At 37.0% G+C, this 17,002-nt stretch overlaps 1 protein-coding gene across 4 annotated transcripts in view; it reads left to right on the forward strand.

Annotated features, from left to right (window-relative positions):
- Positions 1-16,469, forward strand: part of PHF20L1 (PHD finger protein 20 like 1) — a 58,657-nt gene extending 42,188 nt beyond the window's left edge. For 3 of the 4 annotated variants that reach the window (XM_039548202.1, XM_039548203.1, XM_010404746.4), the window contains 6 exons: positions 967-1,066; positions 2,218-2,304; positions 3,233-3,428; positions 3,830-4,199; positions 7,700-7,862; positions 8,973-16,469. In XM_039548202.1, the coding sequence (XP_039404136.1) occupies positions 967-1,066; positions 2,218-2,304; positions 3,233-3,428; positions 3,830-4,199; positions 7,700-7,862; positions 8,973-9,115 (1,059 nt within the window). In that variant the 3' untranslated portion in view covers positions 9,116-16,469. The remainder of the gene's footprint in view (positions 1-966; positions 1,067-2,217; positions 2,305-3,232; positions 3,429-3,829; positions 4,200-7,699; positions 7,863-8,972) is intronic. The other variant, XM_039548204.1, reaches the window with a different exon arrangement.
- Positions 16,470-17,002: the final 533 nt, after the last annotated feature.

The raw sequence follows: 17,002 nt of genomic DNA on the forward strand, positions 1-17,002 counted from the left end.
GGCACACAGGGTCTCTCTGGGAGCAGGTTGAATTGCAGTGCTGTGTTGGAGGAACTGAGCAGGAGTTTGGCTGTGGTAACAATGTGGAAAAATGGACTGGTGTGGCAATCTTTGGAGACACAAGAGAATGATATTGTAGCTGTAGTGACAGGAGGAAAGGTGGCTTTGGTGTTTTAAACAGGTTGATGCTCGAAGGCATGTCAAAGCAAAGAGGGGAGATTTTCAGCAGTGAGCCAACAGGTATTTAAAACACTGGCAAGCACAGAGTTGAGAAAGGGAAATATCTTTTTAAGAGGTAGTTTCCTGCCTGTTTTTGAAGTCTAATGGCCTGATTTTTCCTCTTCATGCTTGTCTCACTGAGAGCAACCAGTTTGCTGTTTCTAGGCTCTCATGTCTTACCACTTCTATTTTGCTCTCCTATTCTCTTGTTTCTCCTCTTTCATTTTCTCTTCATTTTCTTTTTCTTTTAGATTTTCCATTGGTGCGATATTAAAAGCACATCTTTCTAGCGCACTGGAGAGATGCTTTGTAAATATAAATAATTAAACTGAAGAGTTTTCTACTTTTCACTGTTATGCTGTAATGTATTACATTATCTTTCTACTTTACTATAATATTATACTCCTGTCTTATGTTTCAGTACTAAATATGTAGGTGCTAAAATACTGAATGTTGTAATAAAATTCTATTAAATAATACATCTTCAGTTTCTTTTTTTTTTTTTTTTCTCCAGTCTGGAGTTTGTGGTTGAGGTAACTTTCAGATCTAGAGCTCTTTTTTTTTTAGCTTGATGTCTTTGTCTACCCAAGCACAAATTGCCCAACTAAAATAATCTTGCTCAAACCAGCTATTTAAATTAAACTGCTGTTCTCTGGATTTTGATGATACAAGAAGTAGCTTCTGAGTTTTTGCATCTGCTTGTCTCAGTTTTAGTTTTTGCTTTTGTTGTTTTTTTTCTGATGTCAGTGTGAAGAATGCTTGTGTTGGCAGCACAGTGTATGCATGGGACTGTTGGAGGACAGCATTCCAGAGCAGTACATCTGTTACATCTGCAGAGATCCACCAGGTATGGATAAAACACCTTTATCTTCAGCCCTTCTTGGGATTTTTGAGCAGATATGTTATGAATTTACTTAAATTGTTCAAGCTTTGTCTGTTCTGTGTTACTTGTAAAGCTTCTTTGGGGCAAGTGATTCTAAGTTTGGCTCTGAGCAGAAACTTACTTTTGTGTTAGTAACATCATGGTCAGCTGTGCTAAATCTTACCCATAAACTCAGTTACCATTGTTTTACTTGTTGAAACTTAATTCCCCCCAAACCTTAGCACTTTTTTATGTTGGTATAGTCTGGAAAGTCTTTCTAAAAAAATCATTTTTGTTCAGGGATCTGTTTTACCAGTACTTGGAATCACATTTGTTCATTTAAATATTTTCTTAGAGGAAAAGGACTCAGTACCACAGTACACTCAAATATGCTGTGGATGGCATTTCATAGTAATTGCAATTTTAAATGTTTACATTTGCCCAGAACTGTGTAAAAGTGTGGAACTGAATATTTAAATACAGAAGAATCTAGCACATCTTACAGTAAACAATAGTGCACAAACAGCATATGTTGAACTTCAGATAGTTATGTTAAATTTGTAAGAACTAGGAGAACTCTATTTACTTTTAAACTGAATAAATTTGATTAGGAAGATGTTGGTTTAAAAATTATTCTGCGATAAACACATTTTTCTTAACAGTTACTTGGAGAAAAACTAAAGAATTTGAAAGAAAGTTTTTTGTAATTTCTTCAGACAATTGATACAAATGCACATACCTGTCTTCTGGTGAAATATCCAGCAGTCCAGCTGTTTCAAAAGGGCAGTGAGACTACAACCTCAAATTTATTTTCCTTCTAAATTTAAGAAGTGAAATACAAAAATTGTTTGCAGAGTTTTCATGAGCTATTTTTGAAATGAAATATTAGGAAAATAGAGCTGGTTCCATATGCCCCAGTGTGAATCAAAACTGGTGGTAGAGAGTCTTGTCTGATAGTTCTGTGTGGTGTCTCTTTGAGCAGCCCAGCTTTTTCTTACTAAACCCAGCTAATCTGTCTTGTGTTCTTTCCCTGCACTGTATTAGGTACTTCGTTTTCCCCTGCTATGCAGAGTCTGTGTCCCTGATTTTTATCTTCTCTCCCTTCCTAACCATTACTTCTTTTCTTTCTATGTCAGGAGAAAAAAGTCATTCTCAATGTCAGTATTTTAAAGTGTATTGGGATAATGGGCAAAAAGGAGATAGACAGGGTATTCTCCTGAAAGGTATGAAGGGCTTCCATCAACCCGTTCTTTGTTCTGTATTTGATGATAGTATGATTTGAAATCAAGTGTAAGATACTGCCATCAGTCCATCTGGGTTCCTTGTTGTAAACAATAACATTGCAATAATTAGCATTATGCATTTCTAGTTTTGGGTGGGCTTTTTTGGTTTTTGGTTGGGGTTTTTTTTTTTTTTTAATTTGTCTGGGGTTTTTAGTAGTTATTTAGCTACAGTAGAAGCATTAGCTAAATACTCATTCCTGCTGGTTGGGTTAAGACTGTTACCTATAGGAGGGAAGACCTGAGGCCCACATACATCAATACCCTCTCTAGAAGTCTGGTGAAAGGCACCTCAAAAGGAGAGTGTAAGAGCTCTGCTGTCAGATAACATTGAAATATCTGCTTTTCCTGAAGCTTTTTCCTGGCTTCCAATAAATACTGAATTCAGTATTGAAGCAAAACATTTGTCGTTTAGAAACAAACTGGTATTTTGGATATGTCCATATAAAATGCTCTCTCTAGCATTTCTCTTCGTAACTTAGGCTTCCTTTTTTAAAAAATAAAAGCAAGATGCAGTATTTAGATAAATAAAATGCCAATGTAAACTTTTTTTTTTGGTGGTTATTTTGATAACAACACAGATCTTAATATCATGTAGTTTGATTGCAAAGGTGATTAGGCGTTAATTTCAAATACCATTTAGAGGGGTCTTGAGGTTTCAGGCTTATTTTTGTTCTCATAAGTTTTAAGATTTTCCTCTTAATCCACAAAAACTAAATTTTAATATATTAATAGCAAGCTCTTGAGTCATCCTTTCATTGATGTTAGGAGATATTTAGGCAAGTACAGCACATAATTGTAGCACTCTAGTTGTAAATATAACTCTGCTGTGGCTTTAGATGGCCCTCAATTTGTTTATTGCTTACCCCAGGACAGAGGTGGAGTGCCAAATATCTCTATGACAAAGACTGGCTAAACAATGGACACATGTGTGGATTATCGTTTTTGAAAGAGAACTACTCTCATCTTAATGCCAAAAAGATCGTGTCAACACACCACCTACTGGCAGATGTATATGGGGTAACAGAAATACTGCATGGATTGCAGCTGAAGATTGGGATACTGAAGTAAGTATCAGTCCAGGGTTTATTTTCCAGCTTTATATATTCAGGTGGCAGAGACTACCATTATTCCTTATGCATTTTTCTCTCACACTGAAGTTCTTTCTTGTATAACATTTTAAATAATTTAAGTGCAAGATGTGGAGTACCCTCAGTTTCAGTGGGAGTTGGGTGTTCAGCACCCAAACAGATATGGTCTGTTGGGACTGGTGATTTTTTTTTGGTAAATTTTGTGTTAAAGGGACATTCTAGATTTATCTTAAATTGATGAATGACCTAGGAGTATTTCATGTTTGATAATGGTGCTTATCAGTAGCTAAGATCTAGGAGAATAGGATGCTAGATAGTTCAGTGCTCTTAATGGTGTTCTCTATAACTTGCTTTTTTTTTCCTCTCCTTCATTGCAGAAATAAGCATCACCCAGACCTTCATCTCTGGGCTTATTCAGGGATGAGAAAAGAACAAGAACAAAGAACTGTTGGGGTAGAGAAAAAATTAGTGACTTTGCAGGATGCTGTTAATCCAGCTGAAAGGACATGTCATAGTCAAAACCATAAAGAGCCACCCAGTATACCCCAGAAGATGGAAGAAACATATATCACAAGTGAGCACAGTTACCAAAAACCACAGAGTTTTAGTCAAGACTACAAAGCAGTCACTGACCCTGTGAGCTCAGATGATGAAGATACAAGTAGCTTTGAGGAAGATCAGGAATATCACACAGAAAATAAAAACTGTTTGCAGTATTCTTTTAAAGATGGTGGCATGAATGAGCAGGTAAGTATCATTCTTCATCTGGGAAACTTTATTTGGAAAAGTATGTTTAATCTGATAAAACTGAAGCACATACAGGTATTTTAGAAAGTTTATTGCTGTCAGTCGACATATTCTATCAAATAAATCAGCAGAAATTACGGGAAGCAAAGTTGGGTCACTGAAATACTTCCAGGTGAAGTATGTTCATTTCAGCTGTTGTATGAAATACAGAGTATGGTTAAAGTATTGCCTATGCTAAAACTTTGTTCTCAGTCTAATGTTTTGAGAGAAAAGAACCCTATTCTTAAAATGCAGGGTCTTGGAACAGCTTACATGGTTTTTGCAAGGTGAGGAAAATGGGACAGGTTTCCCTTTTTCTCTGGGTTCAGTTATCGACATGTGTTAAGAGTTTTTTTTGTTGTTTGTTAAACCAAGGTTTTTTAATAGTGTTTATTATTGTACTGTGTTCTTCTTTTAATAGCAACGCTACCTAGAATGCCATCCACAAGTAATGATTTACTGACCAACTAATTTCACCTCATGGGCAACTGCTTTTCAGTCTTCTATATTGCATATTTCTTCTAATGAAACATTTTTAGTCAGGATTATATTTTGCTGTTTAAACATCTTTCTCATTTGTACATTAATGGTTTGAATCCATTGTTTGGTGGAAAAGGTCTGAAACTTGTTAATCTGCTTTTAGTGAAGAGCTCTCTGAGCAAAAACCAAAGAGAACCAAACCTTTCTGTTTTCTACAATACCATGTGAGGGTAAATCGTCCAACTCATCCCTCTTTTGACATACAGTTTCTGGTGTGGAAGAAATGAGTATGACACATCTTTTTTCTTCTTAATTTTAGTTCTAAATGTGGCATGTAAGCTGTGTAATCTGAATGGGGAATTTTTGGTTCATTCTAGTTAAAAATACCTGTTCGTATGCTAAATTGCATGACTATATTCAGGTTTATAGTAAGGAGACATGCAAGCAGTGTCAAATACACTTGCCTTCCAACAGCAGTTTAAATTGTCATTGTAAATAGTATAAATAGTATAAAGACATTTAGAATTAAAGGAAAATACGGATGAGCAGTGAAACAAAACTTGTATTTCCTTCAGAGATTCAAGCATATATCTAAAAAGCTAGGTGCTCTCTGATACTGTCCCAAACAGATCTCTTCTTGGCTTAAGAGTGTTCTTTCCTTTGGGGACACCTTAGTCACCTTGCCATTAGTCAGCCTTGATACTAAAATAAGGCCTTCTGCCTAAACATGATAGGCATGGAAGAGCTCTCTTTGATTTCTCCATGAACCTGTTTGCACTCCCCTTAAAATTGACATTGAAGGACCATTTTTAATTGATCTGACTTCTCTGTAAGGTGCCCTTTCTCCTCTCCTTGTCAAAGTTTGATTGAGGCTTTGAATTTTCATTTCTAGCATTCTTCAGAGCCTCCAATATTCCGGTTTTCCATGCTGTTTTGTCTTACCCTAATCTGCAGTTCTGTTACCTACTTCCTTTTCTCTTACAAACACTGTTTGGATTGACTGTTATCAAGTCCATTTTTGGGCTATGCATTATCTTTTAAATTGTATTTAGTTTCCTTGGTTTTGCTTCTGAAAGCACAAGCCTTCCCCACCTGAACCTCCTGTTATTTCTTGTCCACAAGCTGTATCCTGCATTCTTCTCCTGCCATCACTCCCTGATTGCCTATGTTGATCCCATAGCTTAGAGGAGAACCTGGATTTTGTGATTTTTTTCAAGAAGCATTTACTAGCCATTTGAATAAATATAGAGATCATTAGAAGAAAAAACCCCACATTTATGATGTTATTTAGATATCAAGTTATTTAGCTTTGAAATTTTCTCTAACTTACTGAAGCAGGCTGAAAGATGATTTTGGTTTTAGAATTATGGACTCGGTTCCTTATACAGCGAGGGAAAAATGGTATTCCTGTGGTTTTAGAGAGGGTCTGAAAATTGGAATAGAGCATTTCTTATTTATATTGGAAATATTTTTCATTAGATTAACAACAGTTTGAATACTGAAAACACCATGGAAGCAAACCTGATGTCTTCAGAGAAGAGAAATTTTTAATATCATGAAAGCATCAAAACTCTCTTACCTTTCAAATAAAATTTATCTCTGATACATAATTTTAACTCCTTTAATGAACTTTAGGAGTATTAACAATGCTTATCCTGTCTGACTTGCTAATAAAGCTGCCCTCAGGTCACTAAGAGTTTTATTTGGTTGGTTGGTTTTTTTTAATTTTAAGCTTAAAATGAAAGTTGGATTTTTTTGCTTAAGTAGTAACTTAAAATCCATCAGTTCCTATTTTCTTCTTTACTTCTCTTCTCACTCTTCCCATATTTGACTGGAGAAAGAAATATTTTAATAACAGACCTAACACCATTTCTTTTTTATGTGGTGTGGAAAATTAGCTTGAGCTCTTCAGAGAAGTGTATTAATACAATTAAAGTCACTCTTTGCTCTGGCATTTGGCATGAACTGACACTGTGTGAGCACGTGTATCTGGCATTCTAGTTCTTAAAATAGAATCTTCAATAGTGAAAGAACTTCGTTGGATATAAAGTCATAGTGGATATAAATTGGAAGCTGTTAATCCTGCTAATTGCTGGAGATGCTGAGTATTTTAACACATTAAATCTGGTCTACTTCCATTCAATAGCTGAAACATCAAACTTAGAAAGATTATGAGCTTGTTTATTGTCTCTGGCTTGCTGTGAAAGTACTAATTATTTCAAAGAAGTCAATCTTCCTCAGATCCTATGTTTGCATAACTCTGCGTGTTACTGTAACTGTCTCCAAACATGTTCAATTCTGTCCCAGACTTGTGCTTGGAAAGCAGGTGGAGTCATAACAGCTAGGAAGAGAAGTTTTTTGTCTTAATCAGCAAACAGAACAGATTGCCCAGAGAGATTGTGGAGTCTCTCCTGCACTGGAGATGCTCCAGAGCTATATGGATGCAATCCTATGCCATGTGCTCTGGGATGACCCTGCTTTTGAGCATGGAGGTTGGACTGGGTGACTCACTGTGGTCCCTTCCAACCTGACCCATTCTGGGATTCTGTGAAATAGGATGTCTGACTTACTTGTGCAAAACACTGACTGTTGACATCTTAGGTACTACTGCATTGTAGGGAGTTTTCCATGGAAACAAACCTTAGGATTTTGCATGTTTTTATATAAAAAGGGCACAGAAGTACAATCTGTATTACTACATTAAACATAGTATTTGAGCTGATAAACTTCAGTATTAGGGAAATGAGGCAAAAGATATAGATGCTTATTTATGTGGAATTTGCATTTTGTTTGCTTTAGTCTATTGATGTGTCATAGTATGTGGCTTTTTGAGTATGCTTTTTGTCATATATACAGAAGTACAGTTCTAAACCAGCAGAGTTTATCATGTGACTCAAATGTTGAAATCAACACCAGAAATTAAAACAAAGCAAAAAACAATCTTAAATGGCAATTTTTTTCTTTCTGTTGCTCCTATGAAGAATTCTGCTGAAGGAAACACTGTGTTTGTTTGTAATGAAAGAAAAGGCTCAGAAGAACAAGTGGACACACATCTTCAATGGCAGCTCAATCTCCTCACCCATATAGAGAATGTACAGAATGAAGTCACCAGCAGAATGGACCTGATTGAAAAAGAAGTTGATGGTAACTGCATTGCCAGATTACTTGTTAATACACCTGTAGCAGCATCTCTCATGACTAATGTGTTCAAAGTGACCTGAGGCACTGAGGATGGATTTTTAAGTATTCTGTTCAAATTTGGGTCCCAGAATTATAAGCAGAGCTTGTACCCTTGATCTCCCCGCCCTCTTCCACAAGTTTTCAATGCCCAATAAAGTAGCTCAAGCACACAAAACCCCTGAGCTCAGGCTCAGACTTCAAAAGGCTTAGATAACTTGTCTAGTCTTTGTCCAGGTATGGAGCATAAAGCTGATGGCTTTTCGCCTGCAGCAATTTTTGCCTGATTGTTCTAGTAACTGACAATATTTAGGGGGGAAAAAAAGTGTTTATTGTGCCTTCAACTTTTTTTTTAATGTATTAGTAAGCAAGTGGTTTCATGAAGACAATTCAGTCTTTATGAGAAAACTTGAATGAAATTACAGTGTACGAGAATATTGTAGCACATAGGTGTCTATGACTTGCCAGTCATAGAAACCAGTAACTGAGGGAGCTTACAGTCTAGTCATAGGAGTCCTTAATTAATCTTTTAACAAATAAAATTGTCTTATTTCTATTTGCAGTTTTACTTCCAGTATCCCTGCTTTTCCTAGACAGTGTTTCTAAACTAACAGGGTTGATCTTTTACCTTCTCTGTTTCTGCAAGCAGAGAAATGAAAACATTTGTTGAAGATTGGAAAACCATTCTGTAATCTGGACATTGTCCACAGGAGCTTGTGGAAGTGGCAGAAGGAAGCCTTGTGTTTAAGGGTTGCATTTTCTGTTCCAGAACTGTCAGAGAAGACCATGAACTGAAGTTGCTTTTATGTGTGTAGAGGGTAAATTGTGAGCCAAGGGTATAATTTACTCCCAGGTACCTTTTTATAGCAACAATCAAATCAGAATATTGGATTGTTCAAGAGAAATACAGAATTAGTTGGTGTTTCCCTAACAAAATTTCTTCTGTTGAATAAAAATCACAGCCTCAGTGTATTTTCCCTTTTTATGAAACACAAAGTAAGAAAGAAAAGTTTAATTTTTATGGAAACTGTTTCTCAAAGACTTACTCTAATCAACTTCTTCCTTTTCCTTCTGTAGTTTTAGAAAGCTGGCTTGATTTCACTGGAGAACTGGAACCACCAGATCCTCTGGCAAGATTGCCTCAGCTCAAACGACGTATCAAACAGCTCTTAGTTGACATGGGAAAAGTACAGCAAATAGCAACACTTTGCTCTGTATGACAAAAGGAAGAATAAAGTAAAAATAGCTTCTTTACAGTGAATTTTCTTATTAGCCACAAGACTGACAGGAAGACAGCAAAAAGCTGAGCGTTTATCTGGTTCTTTGCTGATTACATTAATAGCCTGAAGCTTTAGAAAGAAGAGAGGAAGTTTAGAGTCAGGAATCTGTTTTATTGAAAATATGAATATTCAATGTCCAGGCTTCAAAATTATATTATATATACTGAGAAATGTCAATTTCTCGGTATTTTTACATGTTAAACAAGTAAATCCCCAGATACAAGGAAATGCAACAAACAAAAACTCAATGAAGAGGAATGCTACTATTTTGAAACCCGTGGCAACGTTTCTAAATTAGCAGAGTTCAGCTGACTAACAATGCAATCTTCTTTATCTTGCTAGTAAAAGGTAGATACAGAGAGAGCTGTATCTTCTCTGCAAGGAAGGTTTTTTATGTTATTTCTGTCTCTTATGAATGTTCAGGAAAACAAACATACTAGCTTTGATTTTTGAAAAAAATTACTTGTCATGGTCTCCCTTTTAAAATATTTTTTTAAATAGAAATCCCTAGAACAGCACTCCTAGGCTCCTTTAAAACAGAAGTGGCAAATAGTGGTCAGATGTGCCAAATATTATTAAAATCACTGGGATGAGAGTTTGATTATGACTTTTGTGAAGGTTTTTTCCAAAGTCCTACTCGGTGCCAGCAATCCATCGAAAATTGTATCTAGTTTATATTTTTTTATGTTCTATAGCAGTATTCAGGAATCAAGGTACAATTTTTGTCCTGGGTAGCTCTATTCTGGTGTTGGCCCTCTGAAAACTTCACCATCCTCCGTGCAGATGTGGAATGACAAGAGCAGCAAAACTGTCTGTGGCTGTGAATATTCTAAACCACTAGAGGAAAAAAATCACAAGATACCTTATCGAAGTTGTTTTTATAAAATTTTTCAGCTTCAGTGAGCAAAATGTCATGAAACCAAAGGCAACCTACTTGCTCTGTTCGCTCTTGTTGGATTTTGAGCCCAAGACTTTTCCTGTGCTGATAAGTTTCCGCTGTACCCAGTGCTACATCTATGTCTCTGTGTGTATGTATATGTGTATAGATGCACATGTACACATATACTTACCATGCACATTTCTCTCTACACGTCTAGTTTTATTACAATAGACTACAAGAACTGGTGGTTCATGTTACCTTTTAACAAGCAGTTTCTAAAATTGAAAATAATGTATGTACAGGTTTTGAAATTTGTAAAATATGACTGTTAAAAGGAGGCTATTTAACTGAGGACATTAAGATACTTGAACATTTTATGCCTCACATCTGTTTATCAGTTCTAGTTATCTGTATAAATGCATTTTAGAACCGATAGACAGTAAACTTGAATTTACCTTTTGATAAGAGTACAAGCCACTGTACATTCAAAAATTATTTAAATTTGCAAACACACTGTTCTATATGTAAGGTACTGTATGTAAAACTGTTTATTAAAACTATTCTGTATACTCTACATTTTCCACTTTTCTTCCTGATCTACATACAAATGTAAAAAAGAAGTGATTGTTACTATGTACAGACCATCAAAAAAATCTTGGAATGCCTTTTAAGGATGCATACAACTGAAAAATGTGCCAAAGATGGATTATCTGGGAAAGACTTTGCAACCAGTGCATTGAACTTTCATGATAAAACCATTATTGAGAAAGAAAGCGGCGTGGCTGGTTCATAGCTAAAGTAAACCTACCCCGACCTTTCCTCACTGTCTGTCATACCTGAAGTGAGTTATCACTCCTGATGGCCAAAGCAAAATGTAAACTCCTGTTACAGAGCGGTTGCTATTTAAAGTCTTCCCACATCAAGCTTGTAGGAGACATCCCAGAGCTGCATGATAACATGGAATTATGGAATGGTTGGCAACTCCATAATGCAGAAAGAACATAAGAGCTGAGGAGTTGTTGACATTTTATAGCAACTGTTAATAAATACTCTAAGTTGATGCTTAAATAACTGCTTCAAACATGAATAGCTGAGTGACCTACTTGCTTTTGGATATGTGAGACTTTTTTTATAGACTATTCACTTGCTGCATATCCTTGAATGTGGTACTGTGTGTACTGTATAAGAGAAGTGTAAATCCAGATGAATTACTTTGAAACAAAGTGGAGTGTATTTACAGAATTTATACAGCATACACTGTAGCAATATTATGCAATGTGTGTGCATTTGTGTGATGTAATATAATTGTAAATGTTACTGAAGGTGAAAGCGGACTTGGAGAGTTCAGGGGGGAGGATAGAGGTTTTATTCTTACTAAAGAGATGGAGGAATGGTATCCTGAAAAGGAAATCCTAAGGTCAAAGTTGAAGTTGCCCTTGCAGCTTTAATGTGTCTTCTGTTTGTATGTGTAATGGCCTCTTAATTTACACGAATAGTAATTTTACCCCCAAGATCCTGCCTTGTTCAGGATGGACTGTGGTTACAAAAACAATCTGTTCAGTATTTTTTTAATGTTCATTGTGTAGTCATGTATTATAAAAATTCCTGCAAGCATTCATATCTTCTAAGAAATACAATCTCGGTGTCCTTACAGACCATGCTATGTATGATACATCATGTACTGCTCGAATGTTTCACAAACTTGTCTGAGTTTGCTTTCTCAAGTCGTGGTGCTGGTCTGTAACGTGGACATTAGTTTCTGACCCCAGTTTCTCAAGTATTCAAAGGTTTGGGATGCTTTTGAGGTTTTTCTTCTAAACACAAGTCAAGTGCCATAAAAATGCTAAGTGTTTTGCACAGAATGTAACGTACAGTTGATTGCTTTGCTTGTGTGCCAGTCAACCCCAGTGTGATCTGGCTCTTACCAGTATTTCTTCCTAGTTGGCCTTATCGAGAGAATCTTATTCCTGTAGGCATAATTTTCCATCTGTCTTCCTACTTCCTCTCTAAATAAGCCAGGGATGTACACTCAGTCTATTTGCAACATCATTTATTGGGGTGTGAATTGTGATTGCATTGTTTGATGGAGGGGACAGACCCTCTCTGAGGAAAAAATAGTATATGGCAGTGTAAGGACTGTTTGATATATGTGCACAGAAAGGCAAAATGTTTAAATTTGCAGCCTTCTTTCACTGATTAGGAGTTATAAATAGTAGTAGACAAAAGGGAAATGCCATTTTACAGAAGCCTCTTGTGATTTCACAGGGCTAAATGGCAAGCTTTTGGAGCCTTTGAATGCCCAGCTTTTTGTCTGAGGGTTAGTTAGGGTTTTTTGTTTGTTTGCTTGTTCTTTTAATGGAGGTATCAGGGTGATTCAACTTCAAAGCCTGCTCCTACTTGTTACCATACCGAAGGCTTCTACATCAGGAATTCTGTGTTTCAGTTGCAGTGATGGCAGCAGGACAGCAATACTGCAGTCATAAATGAAGTGTAGTGTTGGTGCTGTGGTCTGGTATGACATGATGGGGCTCCCACGTTCTGGTTACAAAATGGACATACTTCAGGTGATATCACGGGATGGGTTGGAAGATGCTTCTGTTAACCCTTTCCTTGGGTAGCTGTTGGTTGAATAGTGCCCATATTTTGGACATTCTGGCCTTAGATGCATAGATCTTTGTTCAGCTGTGGAGTGGTTTACAGTGGTAGAAGCCTGTCGTTTTCTTTCAAATAGACAAAGAAGATGGCTTGCAATTTTCTGATAGATTTCCTGTATTTGCTGGGTAGCAAAGAATTGAAACTGTTCTTCCCTGGGTGCAGGTATCTTGTATGGCTGATAGCCACCTGTCTCTTAATTTTGTCTCTGAGCTTCTACATGTGCTCATCTGTTCGTTCTGCAGCATGCATCTGTTTCTCCTTTCATTCTTCAGCTTTCTGCACTCTGGTTTCTGTGGTGCCTGGAGGGTTTCACTCCTCTGTTCTCATGCCCAGTTATTCCTGGCTGCTGTGGGAAGCAGTCATGGGGAAAGGTCTCTTCAGCTCTTCTGTCCACAGCCTCCAGAGTGCCCTGGGACTTCTGTACAGTTGGAGTGTGTGCACCAAAATCAAAATCTCCAGGTGTTTTTGCTATGTCCCTTAATTAAGCCTCTTCTGTCTTGTGCAAGTGGTGATCTCCCTCTACTCCCATCTGCCTTCTAACTTAACTAATTATTATTATTGAATTAATAATAATTGAATTAATATTACAGCAAAACCCCTCTGGCACTGTTGGGCTCCAGCACTCCTTGCCAAACTGAGGGTTGGGATGCAAAGGAGTCATTCAAACATTACAGTAAAATTGTGAAAGTATTTTGATGTTGTAAACCACACTATTTTTCCTTTGTATTTGAAGGGAAACAGTAACCATTTTTCTTCACTGGAACTATAAAAGGCACAAAACAGATCCTGAACTGAACTGGAGCTTGATGTAAAAATCAACAAACGGAGGGTGGGCAGGACTCTGCAGGCAGGGGCTTCACAGCCAAAAGAGCAGTCAGGCCGTCCCAGCTGCCTTGCCCTTAGTAGCTATTAGTAGCTAATTAGTAGCTATTAGTAGCTCTGTGGAGGTGCTGGTGTGTTAAGGGGGTGTGTGCAATGATGCCATTCATTTGCAAGCAGGATGGTTCAGAACACTGGAACTATAGGTTTTTGCTGTACTGCTTAAAAATGTTTCAGTATATGCACCTTAATTTTGGAGTGCTTATTAAAGTCAGAGGCTTAATCACTTTTGAAATGCCCGTTGTTATTCTCACATTTTATTAGCTCCCAATTTTTTTCTGTTGTACTGATTGCATATGGCTTTAGGTGAGGATTTTGCAGAGGCTGTTTGAAATGCTTCAGTAATGGTTTCTGTTACATTTTGTAATGTCCTGGGTGCTGGGTGTGGGGGTCTGTCTTTAGCAATAAATATTATACACTATGTGTATATCGGTTTGTATATGGAAAACAAGTACAGAGCATGTAAAAATGGTGAAAATACACTGCACCGAGTGCAGATTGTGCATTTGGCAGCCATTCTGCACCACCCTGAACAACCCAAATGAAAAATTGGATACCACATGGAGAAAATGAACTAGCATGAAAAATCATTCAGGACAGAAGTTCCCTTCCCTTACTCCATGGGCTGGATAACTAAGCTAGTTCAATTGCTGTTTGCTTCAAACAGCAGTCTTCCTTTCCTGAAAACTGGCCAAGCCTCCTCTGTTCAGCTGTAGCCACGTGTGTCAGTGTATTGTCACTAAACACTGGGAGAGGCAGCACTGCACTATGATTAAATCTTCTATGAGAGAAGCAAAATACTTTTCTTCTGTGATTTGTTTTTTATAATAGCAATAATGTTGACTGCATTCTAATATTCACAATAAAGGTCTGTTGAGATTGTTACGTGCCTGGGCTCCCATTCCATGGACTTTTCTTCTGGCGAGCTAGTGAGTGTTTGAGTATGTTTTAAAGCGTTAGGGAATCTTCAGCTGCATGTTTAGCCTGTAGTTCATAGGTTATGTGCAGTCATTGATACTCATTTTTCTACACTGCAGGGCTTGAGGGAATCTTCAGTTGTATTTTAGCCTTTAGGCAAATGATACAATCAGTAAATTATTTACAGTACTGATTTCCTTACTGTATATGGCAAAGTAATTAGAAGGTTTTTCTGTTTCTGAACTGCTTTGGTGTTTTAACAATTTCAGGGTTTGAGTTTTGCAATGCACTTCATTCTTTACAGTCAATGTCTTTCAACAGCATGTTGACAGTGATGGCATCTCTTCTTGTGGGCAGACATCTGCCTTCTAAGGGTGTTTTGTGCCTTTGTACCATGTCATTAAAAAGTATCTTTTAGTTTTTACTTTTAGTGATTTAATAATATCATCCACAAGTTGTTCAAGACACTACTGTGGTAGAAAACAAATAAGCTAACAATGCTAAGGAAGTTCTTTTGGGCATCCTGTGGACAAAGGCACAAATGATAAACAGCAGATGAATGAAATTGGACAGAATCTCACTAAGCTACTGATACAGAATTCTTTTTTTGTTCACAGAAAAAGTAGATACGATCATAAATGTAACGAACTTAAAAATTTTAATTCTGAAACATTTTAATCATTGTTGAAGGGACAGTCTCAAAGCAGGCTCTCAAATTTAAGATACAAGAGCAGATTCAGATCTTGGAGCAACACACTGAAACATTTTTTTCAATTCTTAAAGAAGAGGTTTCCCGAGTCAGACCATTCATCTGGCCAGCCCAGTGTCTTGTCTGCAGTAGAAATAGGATGTCAGATCTATACAAACATACTGTGAAAGATCTGTGCAAATTGGCCTTTCCCTAAATGTATCTTTCTCTTCTAGCAAACTGAAGTTTCCTTTACCAAAATTTTTAAGAAGTCCATTGGTTTTATCAGTCACTTGACAGATCTGGGCTCCCCAAGTTTAATCCATCTTTTTTCATTGGTGGCTTACTGAATTCACAACTTTGTTGTGTGCCAGGAGCTGTGTTTGTCCTTGAACTTCCTTTCTGACTCCACTGGCTCTACACCGTTGCCTTTAGTCCAGAGAAGGTTAAATACTTCATTATTGAAAAGACCCAAAGCAGTTTTGTTCCACCAACACCAAGAGTTTAGCACCCTGTTGCTGTCCTTGTGTGACTGGTGGTGACTTTTCTCACTGCCTCAGCTGTTTTTTGTCAAATACTGAATCGATTCAAGGTACAAATCCTGTGTGTCACTGCAGGTTGCAGACTGGCTCCTGCTTGGGATTTCAAACCAATCTGCATTCCAGGTGTTGTGAGAATAAAATACCTATTTTTCTACCTGGAATCACTGTGGTACTATTGGATAGAGGAAAACTGTTATCTTCAATGAATAAGTAAGAAAAAAAGCCATTTTACATGTCCTAGAAATGGTCAGTTCCTGCAGGGACAAAACAAACTCAAGTATCTTTCACAGGCTTCTTTAGGTCTTGTCACCAAAGGCACTTTTCCAAATGGTAATTTATAATTTAAAATTTGACAAGTCCTGTGCCCACTTTTCTGATCTAGGCAAGTTTAGTGTGAAATTACTGGAACCTCCCCACTGTTTTTCAGTTTGAAGAATGTGTCATGTATAAAGTGAATACACCAAAAAGTGTTTTATCTGGGGCTGTCATCTTGTTGTCTTTTAATTTTCCATCACATGAGGACTTAATCAGAGATGATAGAGATAAGTGCTTCAAAAGGAAATGAATGTGCTGAATGTAAACCTTAGTTCTCTATCTGTAAGTGTAATAAATGGTGTTAGTCTGTTTTTATGTAGCTTTCTTAAAAGGTGTGAGAGGATTGTCCAACACTGGTGCTTTATTTAACACAGAAAAACAATTTATTATTTAAAATAAATGAACTGATTGATGTGAGCATAATTTCACAATGTTTTCAGTTCTTAAAATTTGCTTCCAATTTGCTGCCTCATTTTGGGGGGTCCCTCCAGTTCTTTTTTTAAGCTAAGGTTGACTTCTCAGGCTCAATTTAATTTGGGTAAGAGTAACCTTTCTGTGGATACAGATGTCTGTGTATTTATATACAGGAATCATTTATCCCTGAGCCTTTCTAAATGTAAAATTGCAGTTGCACAAACTGTCTCTTCCGCTAAGAAAGTGTATGCAAAACTGGAACGATGAATAAATGTCTGCTTGTCCCTTGAGGTTTGTGATTTCAGTGTCTCATCTCACTGACCTTTATCTTTCCCCTAACAGTTATAGTTTGTAGTATAGATTAAGTAGCTTTTGCCATTGTGCACAACAAACAAAACCCTCATTTCCAGCACTAGAGTAATTATTTTGAAGACATTATAATTTTAAGGCTGTATTGCCACAGGGGTGTTTTCCACTTACTCCTTTTTTGCTCTTCATTGATGAGCTAATTTAAGATGTTACTCCATCTTTTCTCA

Source organism: Corvus cornix, chromosome 2 (assembly GCF_000738735.6).
Source record: "Corvus cornix cornix isolate S_Up_H32 chromosome 2, ASM73873v5, whole genome shotgun sequence".
Taxonomy (NCBI): Eukaryota; Metazoa; Chordata; class Aves; order Passeriformes; family Corvidae; genus Corvus; species Corvus cornix.